At 38.8% G+C, this 25,731-nt stretch overlaps 2 protein-coding genes across 3 annotated transcripts in view; both read right to left on the bottom strand.

Annotated features, from left to right (window-relative positions):
* Positions 1 to 25,731, bottom strand: part of NAB1 (NGFI-A binding protein 1) — a 613,281-nt gene that overhangs the window by 69,448 nt on the left and 518,102 nt on the right. The window contains exon 8 of one of the 2 annotated variants that reach the window (XM_075180003.1): positions 591 to 4,229. The exons of the other annotated variant lie outside the window; for it this stretch is intronic. Within the exon in view, the coding sequence (XP_075036104.1) occupies positions 4,201 to 4,229 (29 nt within the window). The 3' untranslated portion in view covers positions 591 to 4,200. Of the gene's footprint in view, positions 1 to 590; positions 4,230 to 25,731 lie in introns of those variants that run through there. 2 annotated transcript variants of the gene reach the window in all.
* LOC142097822 (uncharacterized) lies at positions 566 to 3,882 on the bottom strand. The gene is made up of 2 exons (XM_075180007.1): positions 3,807 to 3,882; positions 566 to 2,868 (listed from the first exon to the last, which is right to left on the bottom strand). The coding sequence occupies exons 1-2, from the start codon at positions 3,870 to 3,872 to the stop codon at positions 1,348 to 1,350; spliced, it is 1,587 nt and encodes a 528-aa protein (XP_075036108.1). The 5' UTR covers positions 3,873 to 3,882; the 3' UTR covers positions 566 to 1,347.

Genomic DNA, 25,731 nt, shown 5'->3' with positions numbered 1-25,731 from the left:
TGTAACGAGATACCAAAGACATTAGCATAAAAGGGCAGAGCTTTCGCTATAGTTAACTCCCAAAACAGCATAAAACAGAAGGCTACACTGTCTCTTCATTCATTCCTATTTGTAAACCTTCAATGGCTACAGTAGTACAAGAACAAGCAAATGCACTTTTCCTGCTTGCTGTGGCAGGAAGACTGCAAGTACGGAACCAAAGAGAAAGAAGGAGAAAGAGTAGATCTTGTTGGAGCAAAGATTGGTTCAAGAGGAGAGACACGTTCTCTCATATGCCCCTGCTACAGGAGATACGGCACAACAACCCAGATGAATTTTCTTTGTATGAATGATTCCACTTTTCAGGAACTGCTCCAACTAGTAACCCCTCTCATCCAGAGGGAGAACACTCATTTAAGGAGACCCATACCGCCAGAGCAAAGACTGGTGGCAACACTAAGATTTTTGGCAACAGGGAGAACACTGGCAGATCTTAAATACAGCACGGCTATTTCACCTCAAGCTCTTAGCATGATAATACCTGACACCTGTGATGCTATCATCGAAGTTCTCAGTGAGCAGTATATGAAGGTTGGTGAAAAGCAATAGTATTTATTGTAAAAATAGCGGTTTATTAACATACATATTACCATATATAAAATTGTAAAAATACATTTAACTTGTAACATGCAATGCATTAATTATTTGGACCAGAGCAACAGTTTATAATTGTTGGTAGTGCAAAATTTCGCTTGTGTCCATTCCCAATGTGTCCCCAGCGTAATGTGGCATCCTTCCTGATGCTATTGGTGTGGATGTCATACACGGTTATTATTATTATTAATTTTTATTTATAAGGCGCCACAAAGTATCCGTAGCGCCGTACAAGGACAAACAATGGCACAGTACAAGGTGAAACAGCACATTACAAGTAACAGTAATCACTATAACTCTGGGGGCTCAGTCACAGCAAGAAAGAGAGGGAGGGGAAAAGTGAGTACAGGCAGGTAACTATGGCCCAAGAGGGTGGGCACGGATGACAGGTAAAGAGTCACTGAGGGGAGCGGAGAGAAGCGAGAGGAGACAGAGGGCAGAGGTTTAGAGAGGAGGTGAACTGAGTAGCTGGAGAGCACAGTTAAAAGTGATGGAAACAGGAGGTAGGAGAGCCCTGCTCAAAGGAGCGTACAATCTAAAGGGAGGGGAAGACAGACAGACACATGGATGAGACGGGAGAGACGGAGTCGAGGAAGGGGGAGAAGGGAAGAAGGGATGAGAAAGAGAGGAAGCTGACCAGTGGGAGTTTAGGCATGAGACTGGAAGACTTTTAGGAAAAGGTGGGTTTTTAATGTTCGTTTGAAAGAGGACAAATTAGGGGAAGTTCTGATGGAGCGGGGGAGCTTGTTCCAATGGAGGGAAGCGGCGCGGGAGAAGTCTTGGATACATGCGTGAGAGGAGGTAATCGGGGGAAGAGAGGCGACGATCATTGGACGATCGCAGAGGGCGGGAGGGAGTGTGAATAGAGATAAGGTTAGAGATGTAGAGAGCAGTGGAGTTGGCGAGGGCCTTGTAAGTGAGAGTGAGGAGCTTGAAAAGGATTCTGTAGGGAAAGGGGAGCCAGTGAAGGGCTTGGTAGAGTGGGGAGACAGAGGTGGAACAGCGAGAGAGGAAAATAAGCCTAGCAGCAGCGTTAAATACAGATCTAAGAGGAGCGAGATGAGAGAGGGGGAGGCCGATAAGGAGAAGGTTGCAGTAGTCCAAGCGGGAGATAATCAGAGAGTGGACGAGAGATTTGGTGGCATCCTGGGAGAGGAAGGGCCGAATGCGGGCAATGTTGCGAAGCTTGAAATGGCAGGATTTGGCAAGAGAGTGAATGTGAGGGGCAAAGGAGAGAGAGGAGTCGAGGATGACACCTAAGCAGCGGAGTTGGGGAACAGGGGAGATAGAGGAGTTGTCAACAGTGATAGAGAGGTCAGAGGGGAAGGAAGTACGAGAGGGAGGAAAGACAATGAGTTCAGTTTTAGCAAGATTGAGTTTAAGAAATCTAGAGGACATCCAGGAGGAGATGGCAGAGAGGCATGCGGATACCCTGGAGAGAAGGGAGGGAGAGAGATCAGGAGAAGAAAGGTAGAGTGGGGTGTGGTCATCAGCATAAAGGTGGTACTTGAGGCCGAAGGAGCTGATGAGTGCACCCAGAGAAGAGGTGTATAGTGAAAATAGTAAGGGTCCAAGGACAGAGCCCTGAGGGACCCCGACAGGAAGGGAGGAAGAGGGGGAGAGAGACTCAGAGGTGGAAACAGAGAAGGAACGGTCAGCAATGTAAGAGTTGAACCAGGAGAGGACGGTACCGGAGAGGCCAATGGACTGGAGGGTGTGAAGCAGGAGGGGGTGGACTGGAGGGTGTGAAGCAGGAGGGGGCGGTTGAGACATTACGCTTTGTCCGCCCATGGTAGCATGCTGCAACTGTGCTGTGTGAAATGTGTATGATTGATTGTGTCTGCGGTTAGATGGGGAAATAACTGTGTCCGGCCACAAATCTTCAGGGGTAGCCCTACACATAAGGTCGCACAGCAGCTGCTCCATTTCATCTTGTATGCACTTACTACTACTTCTCATTTTGCTAGCTATTGTTGCTCCCAGGAAATTAAATGTGTCCTGTTCCTTTGTTTTTGTTATCAAAGTGTTAGCGCAATCAAGCATCTTTTCTGTTAGTACATCAGTTTCTAGTATTTCCTTTATTCTGCGTCTCTTTCGTTTCTGATTGTATTTTGCTAGTGTACCAGCTTGGGTCTTGTCCTGGCTGTCAGCAGTTACTTGGCTTTCACGTGAAGTTCTTGTTGTAGCTTCCTGCCCTTCAACATCCAGCAAGAGCCCATCAGACAGTAGTGCAGGCTGAAAAAGAGCAAACGAATGAGGGAATGCAATTGCATGCATGTTCAAATGTAATCTATTTACACATCTTTATGTTTCAGTTTCCATCGACAGAGGAAGACTGGAAAGTGATAGTGGAAGACTTTGAGAGATTATGGAATTTACCAAACTGCGTTGGTGCCATTGATGGCAAACATGTCCGAATTATGCCACCATCAAACAGTGGATCTTTCTACTATAATTACAAAGGATTTTTTAGCATTATTTCAATGGCCATAGTGGATGCGAACTATGAATTCCTATTTGTGGACATTGGAAAAAATGGAAGAGTCTCAGATGGAGGTGCATTGGAGAATACTACCTTCCATATAAAACTACAAAACAATGCCCTTAATAATAACCTTCCATCGCGGAGTAGCACAAAATATGGACTAAATTTTGTGTTTGTGGCAGATGACAATGTTTTAAAACCATACCCACAAAGAAATCTGAGCATTGAAAGGCGTATATTTAATTACAGACTGTCACATGCTCGGCGTGTAGTTGAAAATGCCTTTGGGATTCTAAGTAACAGGTTCCGAGTTTTTCATTCTGCAATAAACCTGCGTTTGGACAAAGTCGACAAAGTAGTGATGGCCTGTTGTGTTCTGCATAACTTTCTATGGCGTAAAAGCAACAGTGGACGTACCACTCAGGCCAATGTGGAAAGTAATGCCAAGGACATGGAGGTAGTGGGTTTGACACCATTAGAGTGTGGACACTCTAAAAATAGTAGTACATTGGCAAAATTAAATCGGGAAGCGTACCTTACGTATTTCAACATTGATGGTGTCGTGCCATGGCAGAATTATTGCTTATGACAACTGTTTTTATACATGTTATGTATTGTTATTGTGTTGTTGATTCTTTAAACATGAATAAATCTGTTACATGGCAACATCATAATGTACTGTACTTACTGTGCCACTTGCAGGTATATCATATGCTTGCTCTACCTCTGTGGATGAACTGCTGTCTGTGGGCATGCTGCTAGTGGACGTTCGTGGTGTTTCTTGGTCCCTCACAAAGTGTAACAGATCAAAGTACGATAGCTTTGGCACATACACGTCTTCAGCTGCAGCTCCTGATTTTTTGGCTGCTTCAACTTTATTTAATTATTTTTTATACACAGTCCTAAGGTTCTGGATCTTGCTTTTTGCCCATTCAACAGTTGCTCCAGGGTGATATGGGAGACATGCTTTTATAAACTCATGCATCGCCATGTTTCGCATCATTCTGTTAGAATACTCTTTGGATTTGGCTTTCCACAAACATGGGTGAGCCCTGTAGGTCTTAATAAAATCCCTAATTAGGTCAGCATTTCTTTCGTAAGCCATTGTGTTCTGTTTGGGTATAATAAAAATAAACATATGTCCCATCTGTGCTGTACAATAAACCAATGCAAATACACATGTATGCACCAATCAGAAAGAAATTACCGTATATGTGAACGAATGTACAGCTCAGAAGAATCGTAAAATCCCTTCATATGTAATGGTCATGAATGGGTTAAAGTTATAGAAAAAAAAATCCATACACAAGGTTATTATACACGAATAGGCATCACCCACAATGCTCCATTCTCTGCGAGCATCATCGCTGATTGGTACACAGCATAATCATTCTATGGGGAGACGTATGTGGGGTTAGACGTGTGTGATTTCTGAATAAGTGGGATTTTCTCACAAAGTGGACGAAAATGCACAGTTAGACAACACAGCAACTAATCCTCATCTTTCTCTTCTCTTTTCATCTTCAGGTATGTTCATCCATGCTGCTACTACTACTCTGATCATTATTCTGTGAATTTCATCCCTGCAATCTGTGTTTAAGTATGTTCATCCATGCTGCTACTACTACTCTGATCATTATTCTGTGAATTTCATCCCTGCAATCTGTGTTTAAGTATGTTCATCCATGCTGCTACTACTACTCTGATCATTATTCTGTGAATTTCATCCCTGCAATCTGTGTTTAAGTATGTTCATCCATGCTGCTACTACTACTCTGATCATTATTCTGTGAATTTCATCCCTGCAATCTGTGTTTAAGTATGTTCATCCATGCTGCTACTACTACTCTGATCATTATTCTGTGAATTTCATCCCTGCAATCTGTGTTTAAGTATGTTCATCCATGCTGCTACTACTACTCTGATCATTATTCTGTGAATTTCATCCCTGCAATCTGTGTTTAAGTATGTTCATCCATGCTGCTACTACTACTCTGATCATTATTCTGTGAATTTCATCCCTGCAATCTGTGTTTAAGTATGTTCATCCATGCTGCTACTACTACTCTGATCATTATTCTGTGAATTTCATCCCTGCAATCTGTGTTTAAGTATGTTCATCCATGCTGCTACTACTACTCTGATCATTATTCTGTGAATTTCATCCCTGCAATCTGTGTTTAAGTATGTTCATCCATGCTGCTACTACTACTCTGATCATTATTCTGTGAATTTCATCCCTGCAATCTGTGTTTAAGTATGTTATAGGAAACTGTTATCTGTTTAAACTTAGGTTGGCACAGTCTTTTATTGCTGCCTAATTTATGATAGGTATCTGGCCTCCTCTATCCTTTCCCACAAATGTTTTCTTTTCCTTTGATTAGCTGACCAATTAGCACATCTGTAGTGTATTCCTAAATTAGACTGACTACATCTTAGCTTCATTCTATGGGGAGACGTATGTGGGGTTAGACGTGTGTGATTTCTGCACTAAGTGGGATTTTCTCACAAAGTGGACGAAAATGCACAGTTAGACAACACAGCAACTAATCCTCATCTTTCTCTTCTCTTTTCATCTTCAGGTATGTTCATCCATGCTGCTACTACTACTCTGATCATTATTCTGTGAATTTCATCCCTGCAATCTGTGTTTAAGTATGTTCATCCATGCTGCTACTACTACTCTGATCATTATTCTGTGAATTTCATCCCTGCAATCTGTGTTTAAGTATGTTCATCCATGCTGCTACTACTACTCTGATCATTATTCTGTGAATTTCATCCCTGCAATCTGTGTTTAAGTATGTTCATCCATGCTGCTACTACTACTCTGATCATTATTCTGTGAATTTCATCCCTGCAATCTGTGTTTAAGTATGTTCATCCATGCTGCTACTACTACTCTGATCATTATTCTGTGAATTTCATCCCTGCAATCTGTGTTTAAGTATGTTATAGGAAACTGTTATCTGTTTAAACTTAGGTTGGCACAGTCTTTTATTGCTGCCTAATTTATGATAGGTATCTGGCCTCCTCTATCCTTTCCCACAAATGTTTTCTTTTCCTTTGATTAGCTGACCAATTAGCACATCTGTAGTGTATTCCTAAATTAGACTGACTACATCTTAGCTTCATTCTATGGGGAGACGTATGTGGGGTTAGACGTGTGTGATTTCTGCACTAAGTGGGATTTTCTCACAAAGTGGACGAAAATGCACAGTTAGACAACACAGCAACTAATCCTCATCTTTCTCTTCTCTTTTCATCTTCAGGTATGTTCATCCATGCTGCTACTACTACTCTGATCATTATTCTGTGAATTTCATCCCTGCAATCTGTGTTTAAGTATGTTCATCCATGCTGCTACTACTACTCTGATCATTATTCTGTGAATTTCATCCCTGCAATCTGTGTTTAAGTATGTTCATCCATGCTGCTACTACTACTCTGATCATTATTCTGTGAATTTCATCCCTGCAATCTGTGTTTAAGTATGTTCATCCATGCTGCTACTACTACTCTGATCATTATTCTGTGAATTTCATCCCTGCAATCTGTGTTTAAGTATGTTCATCCATGCTGCTACTACTACTCTGATCATTATTCTGTGAATTTCATCCCTGCAATCTGTGTTTAAGTATGTTATAGGAAACTGTTATCTGTTTAAACTTAGGTTGGCACAGTCTTTTATTGCTGCCTAATTTATGATAGGTATCTGGCCTCCTCTATCCTTTCCCACAAATGTTTTCTTTTCCTTTGATTAGCTGACCAATTAGCACATCTGTAGTGTATTCCTAAATTAGACTGACTACATCTTAGCTTCATTCTATGGGGAGACGTATGTGGGGTTAGACGTGTGTGATTTCTGCACTAAGTGGGATTTTCTCACAAAGTGGACGAAAATGCACAGTTAGACAACACAGCAACTAATCCTCATCTTTCTCTTCTCTTTTCATCTTCAGGTATGTTCATCCATGCTGCTACTACTACTCTGATCATTATTCTGTGAATTTCATCCCTGCAATCTGTGTTTAAGTATGTTCATCCATGCTGCTACTACTACTCTGATCATTATTCTGTGAATTTCATCCCTGCAATCTGTGTTTAAGTATGTTCATCCATGCTGCTACTACTACTCTGATCATTATTCTGTGAATTTCATCCCTGCAATCTGTGTTTAAGTATGTTCATCCATGCTGCTACTACTACTCTGATCATTATTCTGTGAATTTCATCCCTGCAATCTGTGTTTAAGTATGTTCATCCATGCTGCTACTACTACTCTGATCATTATTCTGTGAATTTCATCCCTGCAATCTGTGTTTAAGTATGTTCATCCATGCTGCTACTACTACTCTGATCATTATTCTGTGAATTTCATCCCTGCAATCTGTGTTTAAGTATGTTCATCCATGCTGCTACTACTACTCTGATCATTATTCTGTGAATTTCATCCCTGCAATCTGTGTTTAAGTATGTTATAGGAAACTGTTATCTGTTTAAACTTAGGTTGGCACAGTCTTTTATTGCTGCCTAATTTATGATAGGTATCTGGCCTCCTCTATCCTTTCCCACAAATGTTTTCTTTTCCTTTGATTAGCTGACCAATTAGCACATCTGTAGTGTATTCCTAAATTAGACTGACTACATCTTAGCTTCATTCTATGGGGAGACGTATGTGGGGTTAGACGTGTGTGATTTCTGCACTAAGTGGGATTTTCTCACAAAGTGGACGAAAATGCACAGTTAGACAACACAGCAACTAATCCTCATCTTTCTCTTCTCTTTTCATCTTCAGGTATGTTCATCCATGCTGCTACTACTACTCTGATCATTATTCTGTGAATTTCATCCCTGCAATCTGTGTTTAAGTATGTTCATCCATGCTGCTACTACTACTCTGATCATTATTCTGTGAATTTCATCCCTGCAATCTGTGTTTAAGTATGTTCATCCATGCTGCTACTACTACTCTGATCATTATTCTGTGAATTTCATCCCTGCAATCTGTGTTTAAGTATGTTCATCCATGCTGCTACTACTACTCTGATCATTATTCTGTGAATTTCATCCCTGCAATCTGTGTTTAAGTATGTTCATCCATGCTGCTACTACTACTCTGATCATTATTCTGTGAATTTCATCCCTGCAATCTGTGTTTAAGTATGTTATAGGAAACTGTTATCTGTTTAAACTTAGGTTGGCACAGTCTTTTATTGCTGCCTAATTTATGATAGGTATCTGGCCTCCTCTATCCTTTCCCACAAATGTTTTCTTTTCCTTTGATTAGCTGACCAATTAGCACATCTGTAGTGTATTCCTAAATTAGACTGACTACATCTTAGCTTCATTCTATGGGGAGACGTATGTGGGGTTAGACGTGTGTGATTTCTGCACTAAGTGGGATTTTCTCACAAAGTGGACGAAAATGCACAGTTAGACAACACAGCAACTAATCCTCATCTTTCTCTTCTCTTTTCATCTTCAGGTATGTTCATCCATGCTGCTACTACTACTCTGATCACTATTCTGTGAATTTCATCCCTGCAATCTGTGTTTAAGTATGTTCATCCATGCTGCTACTACTACTCTGATCATTATTCTGTGAATTTCATCCCTGCAATCTGTGTTTAAGTATGTTCATCCATGCTGCTACTACTACTCTGATCATTATTCTGTGAATTTCATCCCTGCAATCTGTGTTTAAGTATGTTCATCCATGCTGCTACTACTACTCTGATCATTATTCTGTGAATTTCATCCCTGCAATCTGTGTTTAAGTATGTTATAGGAAACTGTTATCTGTTTAAACTTAGGTTGGCACAGTCTTTTATTGCTGCCTAATTTATGATAGGTATCTGGCCTCCTCTATCCTTTCCCACAAATGTTTTCTTTTCCTTTGATTAGCTGACCAATTAGCACATCTGTAGTGTATTCCTAAATTAGACTGACTACATCTTAGCTTCATTCTATGGGGAGACGTATGTGGGGTTAGACGTGTGTGATTTCTGCACTAAGTGGGATTTTCTCACAAAGTGGACGAAAATGCACAGTTAGACAACACAGCAACTAATCCTCATCTTTCTCTTCTCTTTTCATCTTCAGGTATGTTCATCCATGCTGCTACTACTACTCTGATCATTATTCTGTGAATTTCATCCCTGCAATCTGTGTTTAAGTATGTTCATCCATGCTGCTACTACTACTCTGATCATTATTCTGTGAATTTCATCCCTGCAATCTGTGTTTAAGTATGTTCATCCATGCTGCTACTACTACTCTGATCATTATTCTGTGAATTTCATCCCTGCAATCTGTGTTTAAGTATGTTCATCCATGCTGCTACTACTACTCTGATCATTATTCTGTGAATTTCATCCCTGCAATCTGTGTTTAAGTATGTTCATCCATGCTGCTACTACTACTCTGATCATTATTCTGTGAATTTCATCCCTGCAATCTGTGTTTAAGTATGTTATAGGAAACTGTTATCTGTTTAAACTTAGGTTGGCACAGTCTTTTATTGCTGCCTAATTTATGATAGGTATCTGGCCTCCTCTATCCTTTCCCACAAATGTTTTCTTTTCCTTTGATTAGCTGACCAATTAGCACATCTGTAGTGTATTCCTAAATTAGACTGACTACATCTTAGCTTCATTCTATGGGGAGACGTATGTGGGGTTAGACGTGTGTGATTTCTGCACTAAGTGGGATTTTCTCACAAAGTGGACGAAAATGCACAGTTAGACAACACAGCAACTAATCCTCATCTTTCTCTTCTCTTTTCATCTTCAGGTATGTTCATCCATGCTGCTACTACTACTCTGATCATTATTCTGTGAATTTCATCCCTGCAATCTGTGTTTAAGTATGTTCATCCATGCTGCTACTACTACTCTGATCATTATTCTGTGAATTTCATCCCTGCAATCTGTGTTTAAGTATGTTCATCCATGCTGCTACTACTACTCTGATCATTATTCTGTGAATTTCATCCCTGCAATCTGTGTTTAAGTATGTTCATCCATGCTGCTACTACTACTCTGATCATTATTCTGTGAATTTCATCCCTGCAATCTGTGTTTAAGTATGTTCATCCATGCTGCTACTACTACTCTGATCATTATTCTGTGAATTTCATCCCTGCAATCTGTGTTTAAGTATGTTATAGGAAACTGTTATCTGTTTAAACTTAGGTTGGCACAGTCTTTTATTGCTGCCTAATTTATGATAGGTATCTGGCCTCCTCTATCCTTTCCCACAAATGTTTTCTTTTCCTTTGATTAGCTGACCAATTAGCACATCTGTAGTGTATTCCTAAATTAGACTGACTACATCTTAGCTTCATTCTATGGGGAGACGTATGTGGGGTTAGACGTGTGTGATTTCTGCACTAAGTGGGATTTTCTGACAAAGTGGACGAAAATGCACAGTTAGACAACACAGCAACTAATCCTCATCTTTCTCTTCTCTTTTCATCTTCAGGTATGTTCATCCATGCTGCTACTACTACTCTGATCATTATTCTGTGAATTTCATCCCTGCAATCTGTGTTTAAGTATGTTCATCCATGCTGCTACTACTACTCTGATCATTATTCTGTGAATTTCATCCCTGCAATCTGTGTTTAAGTATGTTCATCCATGCTGCTACTACTACTCTGATCATTATTCTGTGAATTTCATCCCTGCAATCTGTGTTTAAGTATGTTCATCCATGCTGCTACTACTACTCTGATCATTATTCTGTGAATTTCATCCCTGCAATCTGTGTTTAAGTATGTTCATCCATGCTGCTACTACTACTCTGATCATTATTCTGTGAATTTCATCCCTGCAATCTGTGTTTAAGTATGTTATAGGAAACTGTTATCTGTTTAAACTTAGGTTGGCACAGTCTTTTATTGCTGCCTAATTTATGATAGGTATCTGGCCTCCTCTATCCTTTCCCACAAATGTTTTCTTTTCCTTTGATTAGCTGACCAATTAGCACATCTGTAGTGTATTCCTAAATTAGACTGACTACATCTTAGCTTCATTCTATGGGGAGACGTATGTGGGGTTAGACGTGTGTGATTTCTGCACTAAGTGGGATTTTCTCACAAAGTGGACGAAAATGCACAGTTAGACAACACAGCAACTAATCCTCATCTTTCTCTTCTCTTTTCATCTTCAGGTATGTTCATCCATGCTGCTACTACTACTCTGATCATTATTCTGTGAATTTCATCCCTGCAATCTGTGTTTAAGTATGTTCATCCATGCTGCTACTACTACTCTGATCATTATTCTGTGAATTTCATCCCTGCAATCTGTGTTTAAGTATGTTCATCCATGCTGCTACTACTACTCTGATCATTATTCTGTGAATTTCATCCCTGCAATCTGTGTTTAAGTATGTTCATCCATGCTGCTACTACTACTCTGATCATTATTCTGTGAATTTCATCCCTGCAATCTGTGTTTAAGTATGTTCATCCATGCTGCTACTACTACTCTGATCATTATTCTGTGAATTTCATCCCTGCAATCTGTGTTTAAGTATGTTATAGGAAACTGTTATCTGTTTAAACTTAGGTTGGCACAGTCTTTTATTGCTGCCTAATTTATGATAGGTATCTGGCCTCCTCTATCCTTTCCCACAAATGTTTTCTTTTCCTTTGATTAGCTGACCAATTAGCACATCTGTAGTGTATTCCTAAATTAGACTGACTACATCTTAGCTTCATTCTATGGGGAGACGTATGTGGGGTTAGACGTGTGTGATTTCTGCACTAAGTGGGATTTTCTGACAAAGTGGACGAAAATGCACAGTTAGACAACACAGCAACTAATCCTCATCTTTCTCTTCTCTTTTCATCTTCAGGTATGTTCATCCATGCTGCTACTACTACTCTGATCATTATTCTGTGAATTTCATCCCTGCAATCTGTGTTTAAGTATGTTCATCCATGCTGCTACTACTACTCTGATCATTATTCTGTGAATTTCATCCCTGCAATCTGTGTTTAAGTATGTTCATCCATGCTGCTACTACTACTCTGATCATTATTCTGTGAATTTCATCCCTGCAATCTGTGTTTAAGTATGTTCATCCATGCTGCTACTACTACTCTGATCATTATTCTGTGAATTTCATCCCTGCAATCTGTGTTTAAGTATGTTCATCCATGCTGCTACTACTACTCTGATCATTATTCTGTGAATTTCATCCCTGCAATCTGTGTTTAAGTATGTTATAGGAAACTGTTATCTGTTTAAACTTAGGTTGGCACAGTCTTTTATTGCTGCCTAATTTATGATAGGTATCTGGCCTCCTCTATCCTTTCCCACAAATGTTTTCTTTTCCTTTGATTAGCTGACCAATTAGCACATCTGTAGTGTATTCCTAAATTAGACTGACTACATCTTAGCTTCATTCTATGGGGAGACGTATGTGGGGTTAGACGTGTGTGATTTCTGCACTAAGTGGGATTTTCTCACAAAGTGGACGAAAATGCACAGTTAGACAACACAGCAACTAATCCTCATCTTTCTCTTCTCTTTTCATCTTCAGGTATGTTCATCCATGCTGCTACTACTACTCTGATCATTATTCTGTGAATTTCATCCCTGCAATCTGTGTTTAAGTATGTTCATCCATGCTGCTACTACTACTCTGATCATTATTCTGTGAATTTCATCCCTGCAATCTGTGTTTAAGTATGTTCATCCATGCTGCTACTACTACTCTGATCATTATTCTGTGAATTTCATCCCTGCAATCTGTGTTTAAGTATGTTCATCCATGCTGCTACTACTACTCTGATCATTATTCTGTGAATTTCATCCCTGCAATCTGTGTTTAAGTATGTTATAGGAAACTGTTATCTGTTTAAACTTAGGTTGGCACACTCTTTTATTGCTGCCTAATTTATGATAGGTATCTGGCCTCCTCTATCCTTTCCCACAAATGTTTTCTTTTCCTTTGATTAGCTGACCAATTAGCACATCTGTAGTGTATTCCTAAATTAGACTGACTACATCTTAGCTTCATTCTATGGGGAGACGTATGTGGGGTTAGACGTGTGTGATTTCTGCACTAAGTGGGATTTTCTCACAAAGTGGACGAAAATGCACAGTTAGACAACACAGCAACTAATCCTCATCTTTCTCTTCTCTTTTCATCTTCAGGTATGTTCATCCATGCTGCTACTACTACTCTGATCATTATTCTGTGAATTTCATCCCTGCAATCTGTGTTTAAGTATGTTCATCCATGCTGCTACTACTACTCTGATCATTATTCTGTGAATTTCATCCCTGCAATCTGTGTTTAAGTATGTTCATCCATGCTGCTACTACTACTCTGATCATTATTCTGTGAATTTCATCCCTGCAATCTGTGTTTAAGTATGTTATAGGAAACTGTTATCTGTTTAAACTTAGGTTGGCACAGTCTTTTATTGCTGCCTAATTTATGATAGGTATCTGGCCTCCTCTATCCTTTCCCACAAATGTTTTCTTTTCCTTTGATTAGCTGACCAATTAGCACATCTGTAGTGTATTCCTAAATTAGACTGACTACATCTTAGCTTCATTCTATGGGGAGACGTATGTGGGGTTAGACGTGTGTGATTTCTGCACTAAGTGGGATTTTCTCACAAAGTGGACGAAAATGCACAGTTAGACAACACAGCAACTAATCCTCATCTTTCTCTTCTCTTTTCATCTTCAGGTATGTTCATCCATGCTGCTACTACTACTCTGATCATTATTCTGTGAATTTCATCCCTGCAATCTGTGTTTAAGTATGTTCATCCATGCTGCTACTACTACTCTGATCATTATTCTGTGAATTTCATCCCTGCAATCTGTGTTTAAGTATGTTCATCCATGCTGCTACTACTACTCTGATCATTATTCTGTGAATTTCATCCCTGCAATCTGTGTTTAAGTATGTTCATCCATGCTGCTACTACTACTCTGATCATTATTCTGTGAATTTCATCCCTGCAATCTGTGTTTAAGTATGTTCATCCATGCTGCTACTACTACTCTGATCATTATTCTGTGAATTTCATCCCTGCAATCTGTGTTTAAGTATGTTATAGGAAACTGTTATCTGTTTAAACTTAGGTTGGCACAGTCTTTTATTGCTGCCTAATTTATGATAGGTATCTGGCCTCCTCTATCCTTTCCCACAAATGTTTTCTTTTCCTTTGATTAGCTGACCAATTAGCACATCTGTAGTGTATTCCTAAATTAGACTGACTACATCTTAGCTTCATTCTATGGGGAGACGTATGTGGGGTTAGACGTGTGTGATTTCTGCACTAAGTGGGATTTTCTCACAAAGTGGACGAAAATGCACAGTTAGACAACACAGCAACTAATCCTCATCTTTCTCTTCTCTTTTCATCTTCAGGTATGTTCATCCATGCTGCTACTACTACTCTGATCATTATTCTGTGAATTTCATCCCTGCAATCTGTGTTTAAGTATGTTCATCCATGCTGCTACTACTACTCTGATCATTATTCTGTGAATTTCATCCCTGCAATCTGTGTTTAAGTATGTTCATCCATGCTGCTACTACTACTCTGATCATTATTCTGTGAATTTCATCCCTGCAATCTGTGTTTAAGTATGTTCATCCATGCTGCTACTACTACTCTGATCATTATTCTGTGAATTTCATCCCTGCAATCTGTGTTTAAGTATGTTCATCCATGCTGCTACTACTACTCTGATCATTATTCTGTGAATTTCATCCCTGCAATCTGTGTTTAAGTATGTTCATCCATGCTGCTACTACTACTCTGATCATTATTCTGTGAATTTCATCCCTGCAATCTGTGTTTAAGTATGTTATAGGAAACTGTTATCTGTTTAAACTTAGGTTGGCACAGTCTTTTATTGCTGCCTAATTTATGATAGGTATCTGGCCTCCTCTATCCTTTCCCACAAATGTTTTCTTTTCCTTTGATTAGCTGACCAATTAGCACATCTGTAGTGTATTCCTAAATTAGACTGACTACATCTTAGCTTCATTCTATGGGGAGACGTATGTGGGGTTAGACGTGTGTGATTTCTGCACTAAGTGGGATTTTCTCACAAAGTGGACGAAAATGCACAGTTAGACAACACAGCAACTAATCCTCATCTTTCTCTTCTCTTTTCATCTTCAGGTATGTTCATCCATGCTGCTACTACTACTCTGATCATTATTCTGTGAATTTCATCCCTGCAATCTGTGTTTAAGTATGTTCATCCATGCTGCTACTACTACTCTGATCATTATTCTGTGAATTTCATCCCTGCAATCTGTGTTTAAGTATGTTCATCCATGCTGCTACTACTACTCTGATCATTATTCTGTGAATTTCATCCCTGCAATCTGTGTTTAAGTATGTTCATCCATGCTGCTACTACTACTCTGATCATTATTCTGTGAATTTCATCCCTGCAATCTGTGTTTAAGTATGTTCATCCATGCTGCTACTACTACTCTGATCATTATTCTGTGAATTTCATCCCTGCAATCTGTGTTTAAGTATGTTATAGGAAACTGTTATCTGTTTAAACTTAGGTTGGCACAGTCTTTTATTGCTGCCTAATTTATGATAGGTATCTGGCCTCCTCTATCCTTTCCCACAAATGTTTTCTTTTCCTTTGATTAGCTGACCAATTAGCACATCTGTAGTGTATTCCTAAATTAGACTGACTACATCTTAGCTTCATTCTATGGGGAGACGTATGTGGGGTTAGACGTGTGTGATTTCTGCACTAAGTGGGATTTTCTCACAAAGTGGACGAAAATGCACAGTTAGACAACACAGCAACTAATCCTCATCTTTCTCTTCTCTTTTCATCTTCAGGTATGTTCATCCATGCTGCTACTACTACTCTGATCATTATTCTGTGAATTTCATCCCTGCAATCTGTGTTTAAGTATGTTCATCCATGCTGCTACTACTACTCTGATCATTATTCTGTGAATTTCATCCCTGCAATCTGTGTTTAAGTATGTTCATCCATGCTGCTACTACTACTCTGATCATTATTCTGTGAATTTCATCCCTGCAATCTGTGTTTAAGTATGTTCATCCATGCTGCTACTACTACTCTGATCATTATTCTGTGAATTTCATCCCTGCAATCTGTGTTTAAGTATGTTATAGGAAACTGTTATCTGTTTAAACTTAGGTTGGCACAGTCTTTTATTGCTGCCTAATTTATGATAGGTATCTGGCCTCCTCTATCCTTTCCCACAAATGTTTTCTTTTCCTTTGATTAGCTGACCAATTAGCACATCTGTAGTGTATTCCTAAATTAGACTGACTACATCTTAGCTTCATTCTATGGGGAGACGTATGTGGGGTTAGACGTGTGTGATTTCTGCACTAAGTGGGATTTTCTCACAAAGTGGACGAAAATGCACAGTTAGACAACACAGCAACTAATCCTCATCTTTCTCTTCTCTTTTCATCTTCAGGTATGTTCATCCATGCTGCTACTACTACTCTGATCATTATTCTGTGAATTTCATCCCTGCAATCTGTGTTTAAGTATGTTCATCCATGCTGCTACTACTACTCTGATCATTATTCTGTGAATTTCATCCCTGCAATCTGTGTTTAAGTATGTTCATCCATGCTGCTACTACTACTCTGATCATTATTCTGTGAATTTCATCCCTGCAATCTGTGTTTAAGTATGTTCATCCATGCTGCTACTACTACTCTGATCATTATTCTGTGAATTTCATCCCTGCAATCTGTGTTTAAGTATGTTCATCCATGCTGCTACTACTACTCTGATCATTATTCTGTGAATTTCATCCCTGCAATCTGTGTTTAAGTATGTTATAGGAAACTGTTATCTGTTTAAACTTAGGTTGGCACAGTCTTTTATTGCTGCCTAATTTATGATAGGTATCTGGCCTCCTCTATCCTTTCCCACAAATGTTTTCTTTTCCTTTGATTAGCTGACCAATTAGCACATCTGTAGTGTATTCCTAAATTAGACTGACTACATCTTAGCTTCATTCTATGGGGAGACGTATGTGGGGTTAGACGTGTGTGATTTCTGCACTAAGTGGGATTTTCTCACAAAGTGGACGAAAATGCACAGTTAGACAACACAGCAACTAATCCTCATCTTTCTCTTCTCTTTTCATCTTCAGGTATGTTCATCCATGCTGCTACTACTACTCTGATCATTATTCTGTGAATTTCATCCCTGCAATCTGTGTTTAAGTATGTTCATCCATGCTGCTACTACTACTCTGATCATTATTCTGTGAATTTCATCCCTGCAATCTGTGTTTAAGTATGTTCATCCATGCTGCTACTACTACTCTGATCATTATTCTGTGAATTTCATCCCTGCAATCTGTGTTTAAGTATGTTCATCCATGCTGCTACTACTACTCTGATCATTATTCTGTGAATTTCATCCCTGCAATCTGTGTTTAAGTATGTTCATCCATGCTGCTACTACTACTCTGATCATTATTCTGTGAATTTCATCCCTGCAATCTGTGTTTAAGTATGTTATAGGAAACTGTTATCTGTTTAAACTTAGGTTGGCACAGTCTTTTATTGCTGCCTAATTTATGATAGGTATCTGGCCTCCTCTATCCTTTCCCACAAATGTTTTCTTTTCCTTTGATTAGCTGACCAATTAGCACATCTGTAGTGTATTCCTAAATTAGACTGACTACATCTTAGCTTCATTCTATGGGGAGACGTATGTGGGGTTAGACGTGTGTGATTTCTGCACTAAGTGGGATTTTCTGACAAAGTGGACGAAAATGCACAGTTAGACAACACAGCAACTAATCCTCATCTTTCTCTTCTCTTTTCATCTTCAGGTATGTTCATCCATGCTGCTACTACTACTCTGATCATTATTCTGTGAATTTCATCCCTGCAATCTGTGTTTAAGTATGTTCATCCATGCTGCTACTACTACTCTGATCATTATTCTGTGAATTTCATCCCTGCAATCTGTGTTTAAGTATGTTCATCCATGCTGCTACTACTACTCTGATCATTATTCTGTGAATTTCATCCCTGCAATCTGTGTTTAAGTATGTTCATCCATGCTGCTACTACTACTCTGATCATTATTCTGTGAATTTCATCCCTGCAATCTGTGTTTAAGTATGTTCATCCATGCTGCTACTACTACTCTGATCATTATTCTGTGAATTTCATCCCTGCAATCTGTGTTTAAGTATGTTATAGGAAACTGTTATCTGTTTAAACTTAGGTTGGCACAGTCTTTTATTGCTGCCTAATTTATGATAGGTATCTGGCCTCCTCTATCCTTTCCCACAAATGTTTTCTTTTCCTTTGATTAGCTGACCAATTAGCACATCTGTAGTGTATTCCTAAATTAGACTGACTACATCTTAGCTTCATTCTATGGGGAGACGTATGTGGGGTTAGACGTGTGTGATTTCTGCACTAAGTGGGATTTTCTCACAAAGTGGACGAAAATGCACAGTTAGACAACACAGCAACTAATCCTCATCTTTCTCTTCTCTTTTCATCTTCAGGTATGTTCATCCATGCTGCTACTACTACTCTGATCATTATTCTGTGAATTTCATCCCTGCAATCTGTGTTTAAGTATGTTCATCCATGCTGCTACTACTACTCTGATCATTATTCTGTGAATTTCATCCCTGCAATCTGTGTTTAAGTATGTTCATCCATGCTGCTACTACTACTCTGATCATTATTCTGTGAATTTCATCCCTGCAATCTGTGTTTAAGTATGTTCATCCATGCTGCTACTACTACTCTGATCATTATTCTGTGAATTTCATCCCTGCAATCTGTGTTTAAGTATGTTATAGGAAACTGTTATCTGTTTAAACTTAGGTTGGCACAGTCTTTTATTGCTGCCTAATTTATGATAGGTATCTGGCCTCCTCTATCCTTTCCCACAAATGTTTTCTTTTCCTTTGATTAGCTGACCAATTAGCACATCTGTAGTGTATTCCTAAATTAGACTGACTACATCTTAGCTTCATTCTATGGGGAGACGTATGTGGGGTTAGACGTGTGTGATTTCTGCACTAAGTGGGATTTTCTCACAAAGTGGACGAAAATGCACAGTTAGACAACACAGCAACTAATCCTCATCTTTCTCTTCTCTTTTCATCTTCAGGTATGTTCATCCATGCTGCTACTACTACTCTGATCATTATTCTGTGAATTTCATCCCTGCAATCTGTGTTTAAGTATGTTCATCCATGCTGCTACTACTACTCTGATCATTATTCTGTGAATTTCATCCCTGCAATCTGTGTTTAAGTATGTTCATCCATGCTGCTACTACTACTCTGATCATTATTCTGTGAATTTCATCCCTGCAATCTGTGTTTAAGTATGTTATAGGAAACTGTTATCTGTTTAAACTTAGGTTGGCACAGTCTTTTATTGCTGCCTAATTTATGATAGGTATCTGGCCTCCTCTATCCTTTCCCACAAATGTTTTCTTTTCCTTTGATTAGCTGACCAATTAGCACATCTGTAGTGTATTCCTAAATTAGACTGACTACATTTTAGCTTCATTCTATGGGGAGACGTATGTGGGGTTAGACGTGTGTGATTTCTGCACTAAGTGGGATTTTCTCACAAAGTGGACGAAAATGCACAGTTAGACAACACAGCAACTAATCCTCATCTTTCTCTTCTCTTTTCATCTTCAGGTATGTTCATCCATGCTGCTACTACTACTCTGATCATTATTCTGTGAATTTCATCCCTGCAATCTGTGTTTAAGTATGTTCATCCATGCTGCTACTACTACTCTGATCATTATTCTGTGAATTTCATCCCTGCAATCTGTGTTTAAGTATGTTCATCCATGCTGCTACTACTACTCTGATCATTATTCTGTGAATTTCATCCCTGCAATCTGTGTTTAAGTATGTTCATCCATGCTGCTACTACTACTCTGATCATTATTCTGTGAATTTCATCCCTGCAATCTGTGTTTAAGTATGTTCATCCATGCTGCTACTACTACTCTGATCATTATTCTGTGAATTTCATCCCTGCAATCTGTGTTTAAGTATGTTATAGGAAACTGTTATCTGTTTAAACTTAGGTTGGCACAGTCTTTTATTGCTGCCTAATTTATGATAGGTATCTGGCCTCCTCTATCCTTTCCCACAAATGTTTTCTTTTCCTTTGATTAGCTGACCAATTAGCACATCTGTAGTGTATTCCTAAATTAGACTGACTACATCTTAGCTTCATTCTATGGGGAGACGTATGTGGGGTTAGACGTGTGTGATTTCTGCACTAAGTGGGATTTTCTCACAAAGTGGACGAAAATGCACAGTTAGACAACACAGCAACTAATCCTCATCTTTCTCTTCTCTTTTCATCTTCAGGTATGTTCATCCATGCTGCTACTACTACTCTGATCATTATTCTGTGAATTTCATCCCTGCAATCTGTGTTTAAGTATGTTCATCCATGCTGCTACTACTACTCTGATCATTATTCTGTGAATTTCATCCCTGCAATCTGTGTTTAAGTATGTTCATCCATGCTGCTACTACTACTCTGATCATTATTCTGTGAATTTCATCCCTGCAATCTGTGTTTAAGTATGTTATAGGAAACTGTTATCTGTTTAAACTTAGGTTGGCACAGTCTTTTATTGCTGCCTAATTTATGATAGGTATCTGGCCTCCTCTATCCTTTCCCACAAATGTTTTCTTTTCCTTTGATTAGCTGACCAATTAGCACATCTGTAGTGTATTCCTAAATTAGACTGACTACATCTTAGCTTCATTCTATGGGGAGACGTATGTGGGGTTAGACGTGTGTGATTTCTGCACTAAGTGGGATTTTCTCACAAAGTGGACGAAAATGCACAGTTAGACAACACAGCAACTAATCCTCATCTTTCTCTTCTCTTTTCATCTTCAGGTATGTTCATCCATGCTGCTACTACTACTCTGATCATTATTCTGTGAATTTCATCCCTGCAATCTGTGTTTAAGTATGTTCATCCATGCTGCTACTACTACTCTGATCATTATTCTGTGAATTTCATCCCTGCAATCTGTGTTTAAGTATGTTCATCCATGCTGCTACTACTACTCTGATCATTATTCTGTGAATTTCATCCCTGCAATCTGTGTTTAAGTATGTTCATCCATGCTGCTACTACTACTCTGATCATTATTCTGTGAATTTCATCCCTGCAATCTGTGTTTAAGTATGTTCATCCATGCTGCTACTACTACTCTGATCATTATTCTGTGAATTTCATCCCTGCAATCTGTGTTTAAGTATGTTATAGGAAACTGTTATCTGTTTAAACTTAGGTTGGCACAGTCTTTTATTGCTGCCTAATTTATGATAGGTATCTGGCCTCCTCTATCCTTTCCCACAAATGTTTTCTTTTCCTTTGATTAGCTGACCAATTAGCACATCTGTAGTGTATTCCTAAATTAGACTGACTACATCTTAGCTTCATTCTATGGGGAGACGTATGTGGGGTTAGACGTGTGTGATTTCTGCACTAAGTGGGATTTTCTCACAAAGTGGACGAAAATGCACAGTTAGACAACACAGCAACTAATCCTCATCTTTCTCTTCTCTTTTCATCTTCAGGTATGTTCATCCATGCTGCTACTACTACTCTGATCATTATTCTGTGAATTTCATCCCTGCAATCTGTGTTTAAGTATGTTCATCCATGCTGCTACTACTACTCTGATCATTATTCTGTGAATTTCATCCCTGCAATCTGTGTTTAAGTATGTTCATCCATGCTGCTACTACTACTCTGATCATTATTCTGTGAATTTCATCCCTGCAATCTGTGTTTAAGTATGTTATAGGAAACTGTTATCTGTTTAAACTTAGGTTGGCACAGTCTTTTATTGCTGCCTAATTTATGATAGGTATCTGGCCTCCTCTATCCTTTCCCACAAATGTTTTCTTTTCCTTTGATTAGCTGACCAATTAGCACATCTGTAGTGTATTCCTAAATTAGACTGACTACATCTTAGCTTCATTCTATGGGGAGACGTATGTGGGGTTAGACGTGTGTGATTTCTGCACTAAGTGGGATTTTCTCACAAAGTGGACGAAAATGCACAGTTAGACAACACAGCAACTAATCCTCATCTTTCTCTTCTCTTTTCATCTTCAGGTATGTTCATCCATGCTGCTACTACTACTCTGATCATTATTCTGTGAATTTCATCCCTGCAATCTGTGTTTAAGTATGTTCATCCATGCTGCTACTACTACTCTGATCATTATTCTGTGAATTTCATCCCTGCAATCTGTGTTTAAGTATGTTCATCCATGCTGCTACTACTACTCTGATCATTATTCTGTGAATTTCATCCCTGCAATCTGTGTTTAAGTATGTTCATCCATGCTGCTACTACTACTCTGATCATTATTCTGTGAATTTCATCCCTGCAATCTGTGTTTAAGTATGTTCATCCATGCTGCTACTACTACTCTGATCATTATTCTGTGAATTTCATCCCTGCAATCTGTGTTTAAGTATGTTCATCCATGCTGCTACTACTACTCTGATCATTATTCTGTGAATTTCATCCCTGCAATCTGTGTTTAAGTATGTTCATCCATGCTGCTACTACTACTCTGATCATTATTCTGTGAATTTCATCCCTGCAATCTGTGTTTAAGTATGTTCATCCATGCTGCTACTACTACTCTGATCATTATTCTGTGAATTTCATCCCTGCAATCTGTGTTTAAGTATGTTCATCCATGCTGCTACTACTACTCTGATCATTATTCTGTGAATTTCATCCCTGCAATCTGTGTTTAAGTATGTTATAGGAAACTGTTATCTGTTTAAACTTAGGTTGGCACAGTCTTTTATTGCTGCCTAATTTATGATAGGTATCTGGCCTCCTCTATCCTTTCCCACAAATGTTTTCTTTTCCTTTGATTAGCTGACCAATTAGCACATCTGTAGTGTATTCCTAAATTAGACTGACTACATCTTAGCTTCATTCTATGGGGAGACGTATGTGGGGTTAGACGTGTGTGATTTCTGCACTAAGTGGGATTTTCTCACAAAGTGGACGAAAATGCACAGTTAGACAACACAGCAACTAATCCTCATCTTTCTCTTCTCTTTTCATCTTCAGGTATGTTCATCCATGCTGCTACTACTACTCTGATCATTATTCTGTGAATTTCATCCCTGCAATCTGTGTTTAAGTATGTTCATCCATGCTGCTACTACTACTCTGATCATTATTCTGTGAATTTCATCCCTGCAATCTGTGTTTAAGTATGTTCATCCATGCTGCTACTACTACTCTGATCATTATTCTGTGAATTTCATCCCTGCAATCTGTGTTTAAGTATGTTATAGGAAACTGTTATCTGTTTAAACTTAGGTTGGCACAGTCTTTTATTGCTGCCTAATTTATGATAGGTATCTGGCCTCCTCTATCCTTTCCCACAAATGTTTTCTTTTCCTTTGATTAGCTGACCAATTAGCACATCTGTAGTGTATTCCTAAATTAGACTGACTACATCTTAGCTTCATTCTATGGGGAGACGTATGTGGGGTTAGACGTGTGTGATTTCTGCACTAAGTGGGATTTTCTCACAAAGTGGACGAAAATGCACAGTTAGACAACACAGCAACTAATCCTCATCTTTCTCTTCTCTTTTCATCTTCAGGTATGTTCATCCATGCTGCTACTACTACTCTGATCATTATTCTGTGAATTTCATCCCTGCAATCTGTGTTTAAGTATGTTCATCCATGCTGCTACTACTACTCTGATCATTATTCTGTGAATTTCATCCCTGCAATCTGTGTTTAAGTATGTTCATCCATGCTGCTACTACTACTCTGATCATTATTCTGTGAATTTCATCCCTGCAATCTGTGTTTAAGTATGTTCATCCATGCTGCTACTACTACTCTGATCATTATTCTGTGAATTTCATCCCTGCAATCTGTGTTTAAGTATGTTCATCCATGCTGCTACTACTACTCTGATCATTATTCTGTGAATTTCATCCCTGCAATCTGTGTTTAAGTATGTTATAGGAAACTGTTATCTGTTTAAACTTAGGTTGGCACAGTCTTTTATTGCTGCCTAATTTATGATAGGTATCTGGCCTCCTCTATCCTTTCCCACAAATGTTTTCTTTTCCTTTGATTAGCTGACCAATTAGCACATCTGTAGTGTATTCCTAAATTAGACTGACTACATCTTAGCTTCATTCTATGGGGAGACGTATGTGGGGTTAGACGTGTGTGATTTCTGCACTAAGTGGGATTTTCTGACAAAGTGGACGAAAATGCACAGTTAGACAACACAGCAACTAATCCTCATCTTTCTCTTCTCTTTTCATCTTCAGGTATGTTCATCCATGCTGCTACTACTACTCTGATCATTATTCTGTGAATTTCATCCCTGCAATCTGTGTTTAAGTATGTTCATCCATGCTGCTACTACTACTCTGATCATTATTCTGTGAATTTCATCCCTGCAATCTGTGTTTAAGTATGTTCATCCATGCTGCTACTACTACTCTGATCATTATTCTGTGAATTTCATCCCTGCAATCTGTGTTTAAGTATGTTCATCCATGCTGCTACTACTACTCTGATCATTATTCTGTGAATTTCATCCCTGCAATCTGTGTTTAAGTATGTTCATCCATGCTGCTACTACTACTCTGATCATTATTCTGTGAATTTCATCCCTGCAATCTGTGTTTAAGTATGTTCATCCATGCTGCTACTACTACTCTGATCATTATTCTGTGAATTTCATCCCTGCAATCTGTGTTTAAGTATGTTCATCCATGCTGCTACTACTACTCTGATCATTATTCTGTGAATTTCATCCCTGCAATCTGTGTTTAAGTATGTTCATCCATGCTGCTACTACTACTCTGATCATTATTCTGTGAATTTCATCCCTGCAATCTGTGTTTAAGTATGTTCATCCATGCTGCTACTACTACTCTGATCATTATTCTGTGAATTTCATCCCTGCAATCTGTGTTTAAGTATGTTATAGGAAACTGTTATCTGTTTAAACTTAGGTTGGCACAGTCTTTTATTGCTGCCTAATTTATGATAGGTATCTGGCCTCCTCTATCCTTTCCCACAAATGTTTTCTTTTCCTTTGATTAGCTGACCAATTAGCACATCTGTAGTGTATTCCTAAATTAGACTGACTACATCTTAGCTTCATTCTATGGGGAGACGTATGTGGGGTTAGACGTGTGTGATTTCTGCACTAAGTGGGATTTTCTCACAAAGTGGACGAAAATGCACAGTTAGACAACACAGCAACTAATCCTCATCTTTCTCTTCTCTTTTCATCTTCAGGTATGTTCATCCATGCTGCTACTACTACTCTGATCATTATTCTGTGAATTTCATCCCTGCAATCTGTGTTTAAGTATGTTCATCCATGCTGCTACTACTACTCTGATCATTATTCTGTGAATTTCATCCCTGCAATCTGTGTTTAAGTATGTTCATCCATGCTGCTACTACTACTCTGATCATTATTCTGTGAATTTCATCCCTGCAATCTGTGTTTAAGTATGTTATAGGAAACTGTTA

This window comes from Mixophyes fleayi, chromosome 7, assembly GCF_038048845.1.
Source record: "Mixophyes fleayi isolate aMixFle1 chromosome 7, aMixFle1.hap1, whole genome shotgun sequence".
Taxonomy (NCBI): Eukaryota; Metazoa; Chordata; class Amphibia; order Anura; family Limnodynastidae; genus Mixophyes; species Mixophyes fleayi.
This window is presented reverse-complemented; position numbering and strand designations above follow the sequence as displayed.